Source organism: Petromyzon marinus, chromosome 46, assembly GCF_048934315.1.
Source record: "Petromyzon marinus isolate PM22_M1 ecotype Great Lakes invasive population chromosome 46, UKy_Petmar_22M1.pri1.0, whole genome shotgun sequence".
Lineage (NCBI taxonomy): Eukaryota > Metazoa > Chordata > Hyperoartia > Petromyzontiformes > Petromyzontidae > Petromyzon > Petromyzon marinus.
The window spans coordinates 7,261,681-7,277,737 of NC_133712.1; the positions used below are offsets into that span (position 1 = coordinate 7,261,681).

The window sequence follows — 16,057 nt, forward strand, 5'->3', positions numbered from 1 at the left end:
CAAAGTGAGGAGCAGCTAATAATTAAATCCGTGCACACGCGAAGATATTTCATTTATTTGCCTGACCTGAACTGCTTGCCAGAGTCGCATCGCATCGCTGCTCCATCAAGTCACCCCATCCTCCTCCTTTGACCTCCGACCCCGTGACCCTCACGTCCGCCTCGTCCTCACACCCTTCCGAGTCTTCATCGAGATCCATGCTCACCGGGCTTCCCGGCCACGTCACGGACTCCACAGTCGGTGACCACGCCGCCACCGCCGCATCCCCATCTTCTCTCCTGGAAGAGCCGGCTTGGAAATCCTGAACGGCAACCGCCATCGTCACCACTGCCGCCTCTTGCTGGATTCCACAATCCCGGCGGCGATCGCATCTGTCGAAGTAAGAGTCGTCAAGCGATACCCTCTCGTACGACCGCACAGCGGCCGTCGTCGACGTCCTGTGGTTTGACTCCTCATCTTCTTCACCTTGCTCATCACCAGCAGTTGCGTGCAGCCGGTTATGCTTCTGCACACGCTTCAGGTAGCTGCAGATCTTGCTGGCGAGCGACTCCGACTTGAGCTGCTCCCGCATTTGGTAGATCAAGGTGTCGGCGTTGGTGCCGACTCCATCTGCCGGCGGCACGTGCACCGCGTGCCGACCCTCAGCTGGCGACCGCAGATCCCAGCCCGCTGAGCGGCACAAGCCGTCCATCTCCCGCGCAAGCATAGTGGCGCAGTCGTCGGCGACCTCGTCCACAGAATGCAGCTTCTTGAAGCGCCGCGACTGCCCGAGTCGACCCTTGACCTCCCCAGGGCGACACTGCTGCTGCTGCCACCTGTCCAGCAGGTCCAGCGGTGGTATGGACGGCTCTGCCACGCCGGCGATCTCATCCATCGAGCGTACGAGGGACAACACCGGCTCCTTAAGTTCAATCCAGCCGCAAAACGGGCCGCGTGGTAAAATCGGATGCCCGGGAGCTGACTTCAACAGCGATGGAAAACGCGGGAAAAAGTCGGCACAGTCATCGGAATCAGAGGTGGACGCTGAAGACACGCTTGATTTCGTGACAGAGGACTTGATGTGTTTCACACATTTCCCGAGCAGCCGCTTGCTGTGTACTTGACCGTCCGGGTTATCATCAAAGCCCTCGCTCTCATTGGAGTCGCCATCACCAACACCACCACGGGTGTCACCATTGACACCGCTATCGACGCCGCCACTCCACAAATTGCTGACCATCTGCCTCATGGAGGCGAAGACATCTTGAGTTTGCGGCGCAGGGAGGTCAGCGAGGTTGGCGGTTGGGGTTCCATCGGAGGCCGGTAGAAAACTGGGGGCATCGGGTTTACGGGGCAACGAAAGATCTCCCTCTGCATTGTGGGGGAAATGCGGCCCCTCACTCGGCAGGGCTGCGAGCCCCCCACGACTGCCACCGCTGCACCTCCTCCTCTCCTCCTCCTCGAGCAGTGGAATCTCACGCAGGAAATCAGCGCAAGCAACCGGGCCGTCATCAAATGCCTTCTCCCCTGTGCCTGGAAAACAAATAACTGCTGAGTAGAGCAAGTCTGGACTGTGACCAAGCTTGAACGACCGTGCAAAAGTGTTACATCTACACTCGCTATCTACTAAAATTACCCTTGCAGGACTGTTTAATATCGAGCCTACATTCTCTATTAAATTCCGGTTTACACAAATGATATAAACATATACCATTGGTAGAATTGGCATTGGCACCATTCCTACGGCGCAAGGCTATGACCAATGTGCTGCGTATCACAGACGGGTCTAGTCTGCCAGAAGGGGTTAACGTCGCTATGTGATTTAACCCAATGAAGTAATTTCAACCGTTTGATGGACATTTAATAATTTGGCAACTCTTTTAAGGGCGTGGTTGGCATCGTGTGCCGCCACCTTTGTCTCCCCCAGTGGCAAAGTTTTTCACTCCACACCACATACTAGAGTTAAGGCCGAGCTGACCAAGGCTACATACGCACACTCACCGTGATCAGGGAGCCTGGTGGAGGCGTTGCAGTGAGAATAGCGAGGGTCACATTCGTTGACGTAGTTCTCAGGCAGAAAGTTTTTCCTCAGCCCTGAAAAACACAAACAAGTAATTTAACAACCATGCACGTGTTGATTCTGTCACGCTCCCCAATATGGGTTTGTCCTTCGTAGTCCTTGAAGCTCAGTGCTGGCCAAAGTCAGGCCTACCCTCTCTTTCTCTTGTTTGCCTTGCCCAGGTCCTCAAGCCTCCCTTGGCAAAGGAATCGGGGCAAGACCTGGGTTTTCCCCAAAGCTACTCTGCACCGTCATTTGCGCATGACATCACACTTTGGTTTAAGAGGCCCTTTAAATTAACGGCGAGCCCGGTATTCACACGATCCCGTGAAGACACTGGAAGCTAAGAAAGCTTAAAAGAGCCTGGAAAGTGGTGGGATAGGCGGCCACACTGCACAAAAGATGTTGCGTGTAAGTACGTTTGGAGGGCAGTGCAGTAAAATCAATTGCAGGTGAACGCTGCTCAAGGTGGACACTGGTAGTATTACTTGCCACCCCAGGTGGTACTGACCAACCACCGTGCTTTGGCCCACGAACTAAAGGCTAACCTGTGAGAGTCACGAGCTTCCAGCCCGGGCTGCTAGCCGGCAGGTCGTCCACGGGTTCGTGGGTCGGCGGGAAGCCCATGGCAGCGGAGTATTGCTTGTTGTTGAAATTGCAAGTGATCTGAGAAATCGAGCACGTCCGCACACACATGGGAGACACACGTACACATGAGCGGTGGTTGTTACAAAATAGAGACTCTCTCCTGTTTTTACAAGTAGGCACAATCCAAATATGTCAAATCCACACTGCCAAAATTTAAAGTGCAGCTCTGCAATTACTTTCTCATGCCAATGTTGGAAGGGCCTCCACTAGAGGGAGTTATAGACAGTTCCTCCAGAGGGTATCTTGGTCTACTCTTCCAAGCTGGCCACAGATGCCTTACAAGAGGTGGGAGTACCCACATTTAACACCACCACACACGAACTACTGATCGACTGCGGTGAACCACTTTGCATTGCTGGGTAGACATTTGCTAATTTGGGTGGGGAATTTAAGAAATCTGCACCATTGTTTCAAATGCCACGTAGGGAGATGGAATCCAGCCGTCAAACCTCCAGTTGGCAAGTCCAGTGTGCCAACCCCACTGCAGCATCCCCAACCACATCCATTAATAAGTTGAGATGCATGTTGGACTGGCCACAGAGGCCCAAGCAAGATGGACGCGACTGCAGTGCGCTAACATTAGAAACACGGTGTTGATGGGTCTAAAATGTTCCACCCCTCCCCCCTTCTGGTACCCGACTCATGTGGCCAAGATGCTTGCAGTAATGGAAAAGAATAGTTTGGTAGGTTTCGTATAGCTGCAGGCCCGTACAGTCAGGTCGAAGGCCGAATACTAGAACTTCCCCTGCCTGTCCTATACTCTCACCACACCATCACCACCACTTCCCTCACTAACCACACACTTCCTGCCACCACCTGCCTACCATGTCTCGGTCGATGGTCTTCCTGTAGGCGAGGCCCATGTCCTTCCATTGTTCCTTGGTGGCGGAGTCCTGGGGATCGTTGCATCCATGCAGAACTTCCCGAGCGAGCAGAATCTTCCAGGTGTCCATCAGCTCATTGTCCAGCGATGGATTATAAGGCCTGGGAAGACAAGGTTGGAGTGTACTAATGATTAATAATCGAGCACTCAACGATTTGCCCCAATCAGTCCCACAGCGGCAGTCAGTCACCTCCTTCTCGCTCTTCTATCGCCACGACCATGGTCACTGTTCCCGTGAAATTCACTCAACCAATCCAGAGGACTCGGGTCTACCAGACTGATTGTTTCTTCTCACCGACATTGTGGTCAACCACCACACTGCTGAAACTTCCCTCGCACTGCTTCACTTTGGAATTTCCTCCCATCGTCTCTTTTCCCAAGCGCATACAACTGTGTTATTTTTTTATATTTTCTTTGAACCTATCTACATGACTTTACCGAAAGACCCAAGAATATAACTGCGAACAATTAAAGAAAAAACATTTACTTTCATCCATTGTACTCTCGGCAGTACCGTTTGTTACGAGCTGCCCGGCGTTATGGGCCTTTAGGGCTGTGCTGAGCAAACGTGTGAATAAAATAATCAGATCACCCATCTCTAATACAATTCTAATAGTTACTAACACCATCACCACTGCACCATGCCTAACATCTCCACTACTACCGTCACCACCACCACCAACGCCGCTGTCACCAATGCCGCCACCGCCTTCATCGCCGTCATAACAACCACCATTGCTACCGTCACCACCACCCACAGCTACCGGAAATACCGCCGCCGCCACATTCACCACCAACGTCACCACCACCGCCGCCACCACCACGTACCCGTATACTGCTCGTAGCACACACAGCTCCAACGAGTCCTGTGTGTGTGGCCAGTCGCCACCGAAATCGTAGCATCCATCCCAGCTGATCACACGGCTCTCTTCCAACGCGTTCTGATCCGCTCCCCTTTCGAGGCCGTTGTGGTCAACGAAAGCTTTCTCTGCCAAGCCGAGGACTCCGTCCACATCTATGTTGTCCTTGTTCTGTGGGGGGGCGAGTGGGTAAAGCAAATATCAGGTCAACATCACGGCTTACAGCCCCCCACTAACACGCGGTGCATGCACGGAACTCTTTGGTGAAGGCTCGGAATGGATTCTTCATCTCATTGCGTGATGCAGACAGCACAAGTCTTGATGAACATTGCGTAAAAAGACGTTGATTTAAGCGTAAATAAAGCGGTAAACATGAACGTTTAACACGTAGGCTTTCGTCACCAATCGTGTAAATATAAATGCGTTGTTAAACCCGCCACCACCCGACACAGCCAATGAATTGGCGGGTGGTGGCGGGTTTTAACGATACAAGAAAATCCTCTATGATGAAAGTTAAGGTGTTTTATTACACACGGCCGTTGGCCTCCAAAGAAAATATCTACACCAACCACCTCCCCAACTGCTTTGCATGTGAAGTGGCTACTGGCGGATAAGGGTAACTGCGCTATACGGCAGTACTCACGTTAATCGACCACGAAAAATACGATGGGGACATCTGGAGGAAAGGTCACAGAAGGGGCCCATCGGGAGCCGCAGCGCAGGGACAGGCAGACGTGCCTTCCACTGCCGCGTCCGCGCGGGAACCGGCGGCCGTTCCACCCGCACAAGCGCCGGCCGCTATTTCGCCCGCTGCAGACATGGCGCAGCGGGCGGCTGTCATCTTGTCAAAGGAGCGGGAGCTGTTTCCCACCAAATTCGAGCCGCCATTGGCGGCTTCCGCGGGGGCGCAATTTCAGCGGAGGCGACTGCCTCTCGTCCGCGAGTATGTAGCTGCGGGGGACGACTGGACGGAGTTTCAACGCCGCTTCAAAGCGGCCTGCACTTTGGTCGGGTGGTTGGAAGAGGCTGTGCGGGCTCTGCCGATGGCCCTGGATGACGACTCCTTGGCAGAATTTGAGGCCATCCTGGAGGTGGATCGAGTCTGCCTCGGGTATGCGCTCAAATGGCCGCCATCTTCGACCCACCATCCAACGCCCGCTGAAGGTTTGTGCTGCGGAGGCGGGGGGAGGCCGAGACGCCTCTCGCCTTTCGCAGCGCGCTGCTGGCCTTGGGCCACACAGCTTATCCGCGCATGGAACAGACGGCGCTCGATTCCCTGGCGCTGGAAAGGTTGCTGTCACTGGCTCAGGAGTTAGGGCGTCACTCTCCCCATCACGGAGGAAGGCGACCTGTCGTCCCTGAAGATGGCCCGCTGCATCCAGGCACACGTCAACCTGCAGTGGTGGCCGGGGTGGCTGCTTGCGCGGGGGTGCCGGAGGATCCGGAGGAGCCTGCGCCGCAGGAACCGGAAGGGGTCTGCGCTTCTTTCATCCGGGGCCCATGCGGGAGAGGAGTCAAGGGGCAACAGCCGGAGTGGGAGTGCCGAGAGGGACCCCCTTCCAGCAAGTGCGGCTAGCTGGGCCACATCGTCAGGGAATGCCGCAACAGCGCCGGATCGCCCACCTCGCCTTCGACGTCCTCCGCCCCGCCAACATCCGCTTCCCCGGCCTTGCAGGCAAGTAGCGACGCATATCAGACACTCGGCCACAGATGTCACCTCACACATCTCGGTTGTTGAGCGCGTCCGGTTCGCACTTCGCCATCCCTCATCTTGTCGCGGCATGTGAGCGATGGACTCCGGCGTCGGATGGGTGGCAGCGTTGCGTAAAGCAGTGGAGTGCATTGGTTCACCGTGTCAGGGCGGCTGCGGCGGGGTCATCCGCGGTGGTTGGCTTTATTCAGGGGGAAGAGTGTCCGCATTGGGAACATTGAGTTGACGGGACGGGTGTGGGTTTCCAAGACATTGGCTGTGCCCTGTATTTTGGGTACCGATTTTTTCGGAAGAATGCCCCTTAAGATCCTTGTCAATCAAGGCTGTATTGAATTCATAATAAAGGTTTTTGGGTTAGATCGCGTTTATTTATAAATGTGCCGCAACCCTCCACCACCCGACACGGCCAATCAGCAAAGAAAAGTGTCACGTTGACAAAAGACAAATAATTCACTACTTCAGCCCACCGGTGCGTTGAAGAGCTAATCCACATTTACAGTTTGAGTACGACGTTTCGCTGGTAAATACTTCCAGCATCATCGGGCAATTCGCCATTCTGGCGAATTGCCCGATGATGTCGTACTCAAACTGTAAATGTGGATTAGCTCTTCAACGCACCGGTGGGCTGAAGTAGTGAATTATTTGTCTTTTGTCAACGTGACACTTTTCTTTGCTGATTGGCCGTGTCGGGTGGTGGAGGGTTGCGGCACATTTATAAATAAACGCGATCTAACCCAAAAACCTTTATTATGAATAATATTGGTCGCGAAAGCCTACGTGTTAAACTGTATTGAATTGCCGTCAGGTCATTGGTTGGCCTTTTTTAAGTCTTCGACTCGGTTAGGAAGGGCTATTGCTACAGTCCAGGACATGGCGAGGGAAACTTTTATGGTTCCGCCAGGTGCACAGATGTTGGTGCCCTTACGATTGCGGAAGCATCTGAATTTGACGGATTTCGAAGAAGGGGTCCTTTTAACCCCCTCTAATACAGCGACTCGGGGTCTTGCGTTGGTGGGTGCTCAGACCAGTGAGGGTAGACTAGTAGCCCTTTTTACAAATGCTAAATGTGGGGCTGGGGGCTGCTGTGCTCCAAGCCGGTACAGTTTTGCCCATGCAATGGCCGCGCACTGTGAGAAGGCCTACACGGAGGCTGCAGAGGTCGTTGGCGCGGTGGACGGGGAAGCGAGTCGGACGGGGCTTGGATGGACACTGTGGGGAAAATTTGGATTTGTCTGGGGAACAGCAGGGTGAGCTGCGTACCCTGCTACGGGAATTTGCCGATATTTTTAGCCAGGGTAAATTTGATATTGGCCGCACTTCGCTATTGCAACATCGCATAGATACGGGTCACGCAGCTCCGATAAGGCAAAATTCGTATAGGCTCAGTCCCAGGGAGAAGGACCATGTTCGCCAGGCAGTTGACGAGATGTTGGCTGCGGACATTATTTCTCCCTCTACCAGACTGTGGGGGGCCCCCATTGTTTTGGTAATAAACCGGGATGGGAGTCTGCACTTTTGCGTTGACTTCCGCAAACTAAACAAAATTTCTGTGCCGGACACGTATCCATTCCCTCGGGTGGATGACTCCTTGGATGCCTTGTCGGGTGCGCGGTTTTTTTTGACCCTCGATTTGTTGTCGGGGTTTTGGCAGCTGCCCTTGGATAAATAACCCAGGCCTAAAACCACGTTCCGAACACAAGGGTTGTTCCAATTTAATTGCTTCCCAATGGGGTTGCATCCCGCTCCTGCCACGTTCCAGTGGCTTACAGAATTGATCTTGGCAGGTCTTCAATGGGACTTGTGCCTCATTTACCTGGACGGTGTCATTGTATTCGGGCGCACGTTTCAGGAGCATTTGCAGCGACTGCGGTCCGTGTTTGTCAAAGTGCGGGCGGCCAATCTCAAATTTAAACCGCAAAAGAGCCTTCTCTTGCAAACATCGTTGCGGTATTTGGGCCACATTGTTAGTGAGTCTGGGTTAGCCATGGATCCCAACAAAATGGCGTGCGTGCGCACATGGCCAACCCCTAAGTCGGTGGGTGAAGTTCGCACTTTTGTCGGGTATTATCGCCGGATTGTCCCCAAGTTCGTGACGATCGCAAAACTGCTCCACGCGCTCACTGCTAAGGGCCAGAGATTTCGGTGGGGGGAGGAGGAAGCCGCGTTTGTTGCGGTGCGTTGATGGCCTCGTCAACGCGCCTCCCCTCGGCTACCCTGATTTCTCTCTGCCCTTTGTGTTGGACATGGACGCCAGTGACACTGGAATTGGTGCTGTGCTGTCCCAGGTCGTGAATGGCACAGAAGTGGTGGACTACGGGAGATGTGTGTTGTCCCCCGCAGAGCAGCGCTACTTCGTGACGCGCAGATAAACTGCTGGCCATAGTTCATTTTGCGCAGCAATACAGGCCGTATCTTTACGGACGGGACTTTGTCGTGTGCACGGACCATGCAGCTCTTCATATTCCTTACGTGTTTGACCAGCCTTCAGGCCAACTGTCTCGCTGGTTAGACATTGTGCAGGACTACTCCTTCACAGTCACCCTTACGTCCATGTTGTGCCAACGAGTAAATGAGGCGTAGTCGAATTGGGATTTGCACATTCCCGGTGTCCTGGCCGCATTTCGGATGGCCCCTCACGCCTCAACAAGATTCTCCCCATTTTACCTCATGTATGGGAAGGAGAGTTATCCCCCCATGGAAGCTCAGCTGGGCATGGGATTGGGTAAGAAGAGAGCCGTCATGCCCATGCAGGTCACGCCGAGGCGTTTGACAAAGGGTGCGGGAGGCATCTCAGGGAAATTCGGCCAAACGGCAGGCCGCAAATGAGAAACTTGTGGGACAACGGGAGTCCGGGACCCCATGGATCACTGGGGACAAGGCATGGCTGCATTGTCTCCAGGTGCCCCTGGGTACATCCCCTAAATTACACCGGCCATGGCAGGGCCCTGTTGAGGTCAGTGAGGTGAAGAGGCCGCAGTGCGTGCATATACAGGTCGGTCGCCGTCGCTGGTTTGTGCACCCGTCACGGTTAAAACCCTATGTTCTATCCTATGTAGACAGTTCATCTCCATCTCCAGAGCAGCAGGTGTCTTACGAGCCCGGAGGTTGCGCTTCAGTAGAATTGCGTTGTGCCGCCCGCAGGATCTCAGCACCTGAAGTCCGGAAAACCCCTGACAGCACCTCCGTGTGTTGGACCGTGTGTGCAAGCCCAGTCGCCATCTTCTTCTCGCATGGAGGGGCCGCGCCCTTGAAGCCGTTTGTGCGATGTCCCAGTGGTCCCCAAAATACAGATTCCTGCTCGAGATGGCGGACCGACGTCGAGGACTCGCTCCAAGAGCGCTTCTTTTCTGCTGAACCGCTCCCTTCCCATTGTTCAATTGTGTTCCGATGTCGTCTGGTGGGTGGCCACCGCCATGAGCCGGGCTGTGGCTTCCAGTTGATCTGGGGTTCCTTCCCGATGCTCGTAAGCTGCAGCACGCTGGCGGACGTCGTGAATTGTTATGCTTCCCTCGCGGTTCGGGGTTAATAGTAACGGGTTTTTTTTACTGATGTCCGTTAACCCTCCCTGTTATACTAATTGTAAGCACACATTCTTGCAAGCCCTTTATCCCTCTTATTACGTGATTGGTGTCAGCTGAGACCGCTGTTGGGTTTTTTTTTTACTGATGTCCGTTAACCCTCCCTGTTATGCTAATTGTAAGCACACATTCTTGCAAGCCCTTAATCCCTCTTATTACGTGATTGGTGTCAGCTGAGACCGCTGTTTTTTTTTTTTACGGGGGGAGTGACGTAGTGGCATAGCGCTGGCTGCTGGCGGAAAAGGGCAACTGCGGTGTACAGCAGTACTCACGTCAGCAGGCCACGATATATACGAGGGGGACATCTCGGGGAAAGGTCAAAGGGGCCCATCGGGAAGACCCGGGAACCCGCTAGCAGGTTCCAGAAAGGGGGCGTGGCCGGGATGGAGCAAGGCCACGCTGGGAGTATAAGAGGAGCCCCTATGCGGGACCTCGTGGCTGTTGCTGGAAGTGGGATTCCCGACGTGCTGCTCAAGTTCATCGTCGTCACCATCTCGTCGTCGTCACCATCTCCTCGTCATCGTCTCCGTCTTCACCATCAAGGGGGGCTGTTAGTCAGACAGCCTAGCAACTGTTCTAACTAAGTAGTGATGCTGATAATAGACGGTCTTAATAATAGTGTGCACCCACGTAGGGTGTGGGTTATCCTGATGGTGCTTGTTAATAAAAAGAAGTGGCTCCAAGTATTACTGTCTCCGAGTTGAGTCACTACACATGCGACCGGTTCAAGTCATGAACATCCCCTCTAGAGCTGGGAGAATTCGTCCATCGATGATAAATTATAATTGACTATTTTTTTCAGTGGACAATTACTCAGATCCCTTCACTCGAGTCCTGTTCTACTAAGACAATTTAGCATCTCACAGCCCACAAAGATCGGCCATATAGCCTACACACGTTGTAGGAGCAAGTGCTGTTAGGGACCACCTATAAAGGCAGACAACACACAAGGGGTGGCTGGCCAGCACCACGCCTTTGTCTCCCCAGTGGCGACATTTACACGCAATACCAGGTACTCATTTGGGCCAGAGTCGACCTAGTGGAGGTCCAGGACCGGCTCAGATAATCGTTACTGGTGTTATCCTTGAGTGGGTATCGAAACTTGGGTCACCGGGTTCGCAGTGCAGCGTGCTGACTGCTACGCCACCGCTCCCCAACACGACAACCGCCATTCGCCACTAAGTATTCGGTGCAGTCAACACGACACTTGTGCCAGGCTATGTGCACTTTAAGGCAAGTGTCAAACGTCTGCTGGCAGGTCACGGGACAAACCCAGGTGCCATGGGTCGACTGACAGAGATGATTGAGAGGACTGGTCGATGCACCTCCTGTGCCCCCTAGTGTGCAAACTTGCTGTGTTTTAACCACACGGCGCTCCGCTGGTTGTGGAGCGTCGCTCCTCTGCCCTCCGTTGTTTCTGGAGGGCAACTGCCTCGTAACATCCTTCACAAGCACCTCCTGCACAGAGGCTAACCTTGACACCACTGGTACCAGTCATCGGCAAGTCCGCTCAGCTCCATATTCTCTTGTACCACATCACTCCATCTGTTCACGAGCCCCTGCTGTGCCATATCTTTCATGGATTTGTGAGCTCCTCACACAATCCAGCCTGGTTAAACCCAGGATAGATCGTAGGAAGGCCAACTTAAATGTTTCGAACCGGCGAAGGTGTTTCATTAGTGGGGTCCAGGTTTCGCAAGCATAATGGAGGGCATGACCGTGGCTGGGAAGACCCGAAGCTTTGTGTGCAGCGACAGACCAGCTAGCTTCTACACAGCGTTACGCAGCCGATGAAAAGATAATCCCGATCGACTGATTCGGAGTGAGATATCTGTTGTCAAACCGGAGCCAGTCATGAGCATACTGCCCAGGTATGGAAAACTCTCCACTCCCTCCACAACTGCCCCATCACCAAATCGGAGTTATGGGGGGTAGAGTGTTTGATGGCACAAAATACCCAGGCAGGTGCTTAGTTTTGGTGGGGCTGATGGTAAGGCCCCACCTCTTAGTGGCATGCTTTCCAGGTTCAGCAGCAGTGCCTCCAACTCCTCCTGAGTTAGCAGCAATCCCCAACACACCACACTATTACACACACACACTTTGAAACCTCATCACTCATACTTACACTCCATTAGGAGCCGGTCACACACACGGCCTCACCTGCTCCACCATCTTCTTGGCGAGCACCAGCGCCAACAGCTGCTCGATGTCGGTCTGCTTGTATTCGGCCGCGTCCCCTCCCATCCTTGCGCCCTCCTGCTCCGAGCACCGCCGTCTTAACATCTCCCCGCAGTCCCTCTCTCCGGTGGGCGACATCGCTAGCCTGTCGAGATCCTCGCCATCGTCATTGTCCAAACCACCGCCGCCACTGCCGTCGTTCATCTCCCATTTCATCGCCACCTCCCCGAGGTTGTCCCTTGCCTCGATGCCGAACCGGCTCTTCTTTCTGGCGGGGCGTAAGGACGACAGGTCGGGGTCTTCCGCCTCCCACGGGCCTTGCGGTAGCGGGAAAAAAAGATTGCACGTTACTACAGCGGAACAGCGGCGTTTATCATATCCGTAACGATGTGTTGGGGGTGCAGGGTACCGGGGACAGAGGGGTATGCGTTTTTTTTTTGGCAGATAAGCCGATTACATTTTTGGTGGAATCCTCCACTGAAGAATCGTTCGTTTGCGATTCATGCAAATAGAGCAATCCCTCGCCAACCAATCGTGGAATTCATGTATACACGCTTCATTATTTGTACACCAATTTACCGACCGCGGCCTAGGAAAGTGAGTATCCACGGGTACGCACGGGTCCGCAACACGCATTTACAAATTTTGCGGGGCAGCGGTTCTCTGCGCGACCGTCCACACCTGTGCCACTTCGTAGCTTGTCAGTATACCATCTGTTATGTTGCCATTCTCGCAGCGCATAGGCTGCATCGCATGCCCACCTGGATTATAAGACGCAGCCCCCCCCACCCTTACAATTTCTTTGAATTAAAAACTAATCAACCACGGTGTTGAATATTAGGATTAACCATGAGATCACACACTAAATACACATTTTATGTGTTTGTAGTGGTCTGTATGTGTGTTTGTGTGAAAAATGTTCTAACAAAAACCGATGTTTCAAAATGTTTCTTCACCTTTTAGCATTCACTGAGTGTCCAACTTCCTTTGGTGGAGTGATGGAACAGTGATCTGCACACGGCGCTACGCAGCCGACAACCTGCCTTCGTACGTCTTACAATCCAGATAACGATGATGCCGACTGACGAAGATTACATCAATGACTTTCATAAACTATTTAATGACGAGGTAAAGCCCACTGAGCTATTAGCTCTTTTTCAGAAGCGACCTGGACACACATGATAGCTCATCAAAGTGGCTTAATATCATAACACGCAGAAATTTTTATTAGAAGCCAAATAATCTAAATGTGTATATCTAAACTTGGTGGGGTGGGGGGGGAGGGAACTGGAGGACCCGGGGAAAAATCTTCGCGACCAAAATGGGGAGAGAAAGAGAGAGAACAGGCAAGGTAGATAACACGACGCTGCACTCTCTCCATTACCAAGGCGCGTGACACACCCGCCGCTGGCGCCCATCATCTGATCTTCGGTTGGCACGGCAATCATGAAGCTGTCGGGCCTGTCCAGGTAGGTGCGGAGCGCTTTGCCTGGCACTCGGGTTGCCCTCCTCTTGTGCGTCGTCGTTGGCGGCACCTCCTCGGGCTGGTATGACGACGGCAGCGGTGGCCATGCCGGATCGCAACGCAGAAGCCGCTCGAAGCAGTGGCGCAGTCGTGAGCAAGGCATGGGCACCAGTGGCAGCGACTGCTTGCCCTTCCAATGGTGGTGGAAGTGTGCTTCCTCCTGCAGCTGGTGCTGAGCGGTGAGGAGCGACTTGAGTCCAAGCGGGGTCTTGAGTGCGGTTGTGTCCGGTGCGGTTGTGTCCAGTGCGGTTGTGTCCGACGCGGTTGTGTCCGACGCGGTTGTGTCCGGCGCGCCGGTGTCTGTGAACGTAGCAGCACCGACTTGGGGTTAGTCACACCTGTACCTTTAAAATTTAATCGTGGTCACCGCCGTCATCACCCACTGTGCTGTACCGTCTTCTCATGGCGAGCCAGGGAATAGCTCCTTGACGTCCGCGTAAAGGGAGTTTCGCAACATTTACGCGATCCACCAACCCTCGCCTCCACTGTGCCGGATTGCAGGCATGCGCCGTCACCGGCCACCTATGGCATCGGGAGAGATGGTCATGGCTTGGAATGCAGTGGACTGATCATTGCCGATAATGATAATTTGTTGGTCCACCAGTCAACACCACCTGTCCCTGCTGCCCCACCAGCTCACTGAGACCAGTATAAATGAAGATCCCATGTTCACGTTTCTAGTCAACATAGTGTTTGTTTCACGTTGTGTATTCGTGTTGTTTTAGGGTTATGCTTAAACGGCCAATGTTCCGTGCATATTCAACATTTCTCATACACGGTATCCATGCCCCAGCTTGTTTCCAAGACCACTACTCACTGCCAACAACGATTCTTGGCTCCTTGAAGACAAACATGGCCTTCAAGTTACTGCTCTCCACATCGTGAGATTCTGCAACAACACAACGGGGGGGAAAAAAGAGATGATGCATGCACAGGATATAAGCACTCACACCGCAATTTGATGCTGTAATCTAACAGGATATAAGATGCTCTGGAATGTAAGACACTAAAAACTTGTACCCTATGTTAATATGGTTGTACAACCATGGTCACGCACATCAGATTATAAGACGCACCCATAAATGTTGCTTTAAAATACCAGTGGAAAGAGTGTGTGTTATAATTCAGAGAATACGGCAATGTTCGAGTATGTACAGACAGGCCTTGTCAATCCACTGCTGAATGAGGTCTCCCCAAACTGCACAGGTCCATCTGACCGAACCTCCATAATGTTGATCGGTGCAGGTTGGTGCAGTCAAGGGAGCATAAATGCTGGAGCATGGGAGTAAGAGTGCAACAATGAATTTCGCCGTGCTATCCCTTGCTGACCCCATGTGAAGCACATACCTCGCTCACCATGTATGACAAATACGGCATTGTATGGACGTGTGTCCACATCCGTCCATGAAAACATCGAGACTCCGAGATCCGACAAGACCGGGTTGACTGTACAGTGCTACATTGTTGGTTGTGTACCTCAAGATGATAATTAGTATGTAATATTAGATTTATAATTGTTCATCACAAGTGTATTTAAGTTGCTCTCTTATAGTGCAATTATGTTGAGCTCATTAACAGGGCCTTCATTCCTCTCAGCAGAGTTATGGTCTCGGAATGGAGGCTTTCATTCTCACGCCTAGAAATATAAAAAAAAGTGATATCGCATCCGAGACCTTCACAGGACATAGGCCCTTTGTCAGAAATAAGTTCGTTAAAATGTTGGTCCGTGCAAGTAGCAAAGATCATACATGGATATGTAGTGTTTTTATTTCACGCGGACAACTTATTTTTCTCCTGTCACTTTTTTTTTAACAGAACTCCTTGCGTTGGACACCCCGTAACTCCGTCGTGATTATTCCGCTTAGTCTGCTTGACTCCGCTCTAGCTTCTCCGCTGCTAGCCTTCCGCTATATACTCTGCTAGCTTCTCTCCTGCTAGCCTTCCGCTATACACTCTGCTAGCTTCTCTACTACTAGCCTTTCTACCCTCATCTCTCCAACCTCGCCCGTGCCTCCAGTGGGAGTTAAGCCATCACCGCTGGAGGGTGAGGTGTGGAGAGCGGGGCCTTGGACTTCTCTTGTCTTTCCTCTTATCTTCACTCCGACCAACTCAACTCCCTCTCTCCCACGCTCCCGTATATATCCCCCTCCTTATGAACTCATTAAGCTGGCGACCTCCTGTCGCCTCACGCCCGTGGCTTCCGCCGCTATCACCTCAATCCCCCGTCAACCTGGTGCCTGTTCTGCGCCTGCATTTGCAGCCAGCCAATCACTGCTATGCATCTTAATTAGCCATCTCCTTTCCGTTGCTCTCTCTCGCCACACCTGTTCGCCCCGTTTCGACCTCACTGTCCGTAACGTGAACATGCGTGCACACCACTTGCAAACCCCCGCACGCGCGTTACTCTACTACAGATATAACATCTGGCCTCTCAGTCTAAAGACTTAGGTTCTACATCGTCCCGTGGTCTGGTTGCATTAACGGTAATCAATACTGAAGAGAAGGGGCGTGATTTAAAGATTGGAAATTGCCATTTAATATTGAATTCAATGTTCTCAAGTCAGTCTATGCGAAGGACATGGCTCCCATGGGCTACCTCACCAAGAGGGCCGACTGGCAAAACGATAACTTCTGAT

At 52.8% G+C, this 16,057-nt stretch overlaps 1 protein-coding gene across 4 annotated transcripts in view; it reads right to left on the reverse strand.

The window, feature by feature from the left end:
* LOC116952277 (uncharacterized) overlaps positions 1–16,057 on the reverse strand; it is an 80,136-nt gene that overhangs the window by 16,425 nt on the left and 47,654 nt on the right. For 3 of the 4 annotated variants that reach the window (XM_032971479.2, XM_076074133.1, XM_032971482.2), the window contains 8 exons: positions 14,239–14,310; positions 13,281–13,742; positions 11,879–12,213; positions 4,398–4,600; positions 3,511–3,670; positions 2,587–2,704; positions 1,981–2,073; positions 67–1,512 (listed from right to left, as the gene is read on the reverse strand). In XM_032971479.2, coding sequence (XP_032827370.1) covers positions 67–1,512; positions 1,981–2,073; positions 2,587–2,704; positions 3,511–3,670; positions 4,398–4,600; positions 11,879–12,213; positions 13,281–13,742; positions 14,239–14,310 — 2,889 coding nt within the window. The remainder of the gene's footprint in view (positions 1–66; positions 1,513–1,980; positions 2,074–2,586; positions 2,705–3,510; positions 3,671–4,397; positions 4,601–11,878; positions 12,214–13,280; positions 13,743–14,238; positions 14,311–16,057) is intronic. The other variant, XM_032971480.2, reaches the window with a different exon arrangement.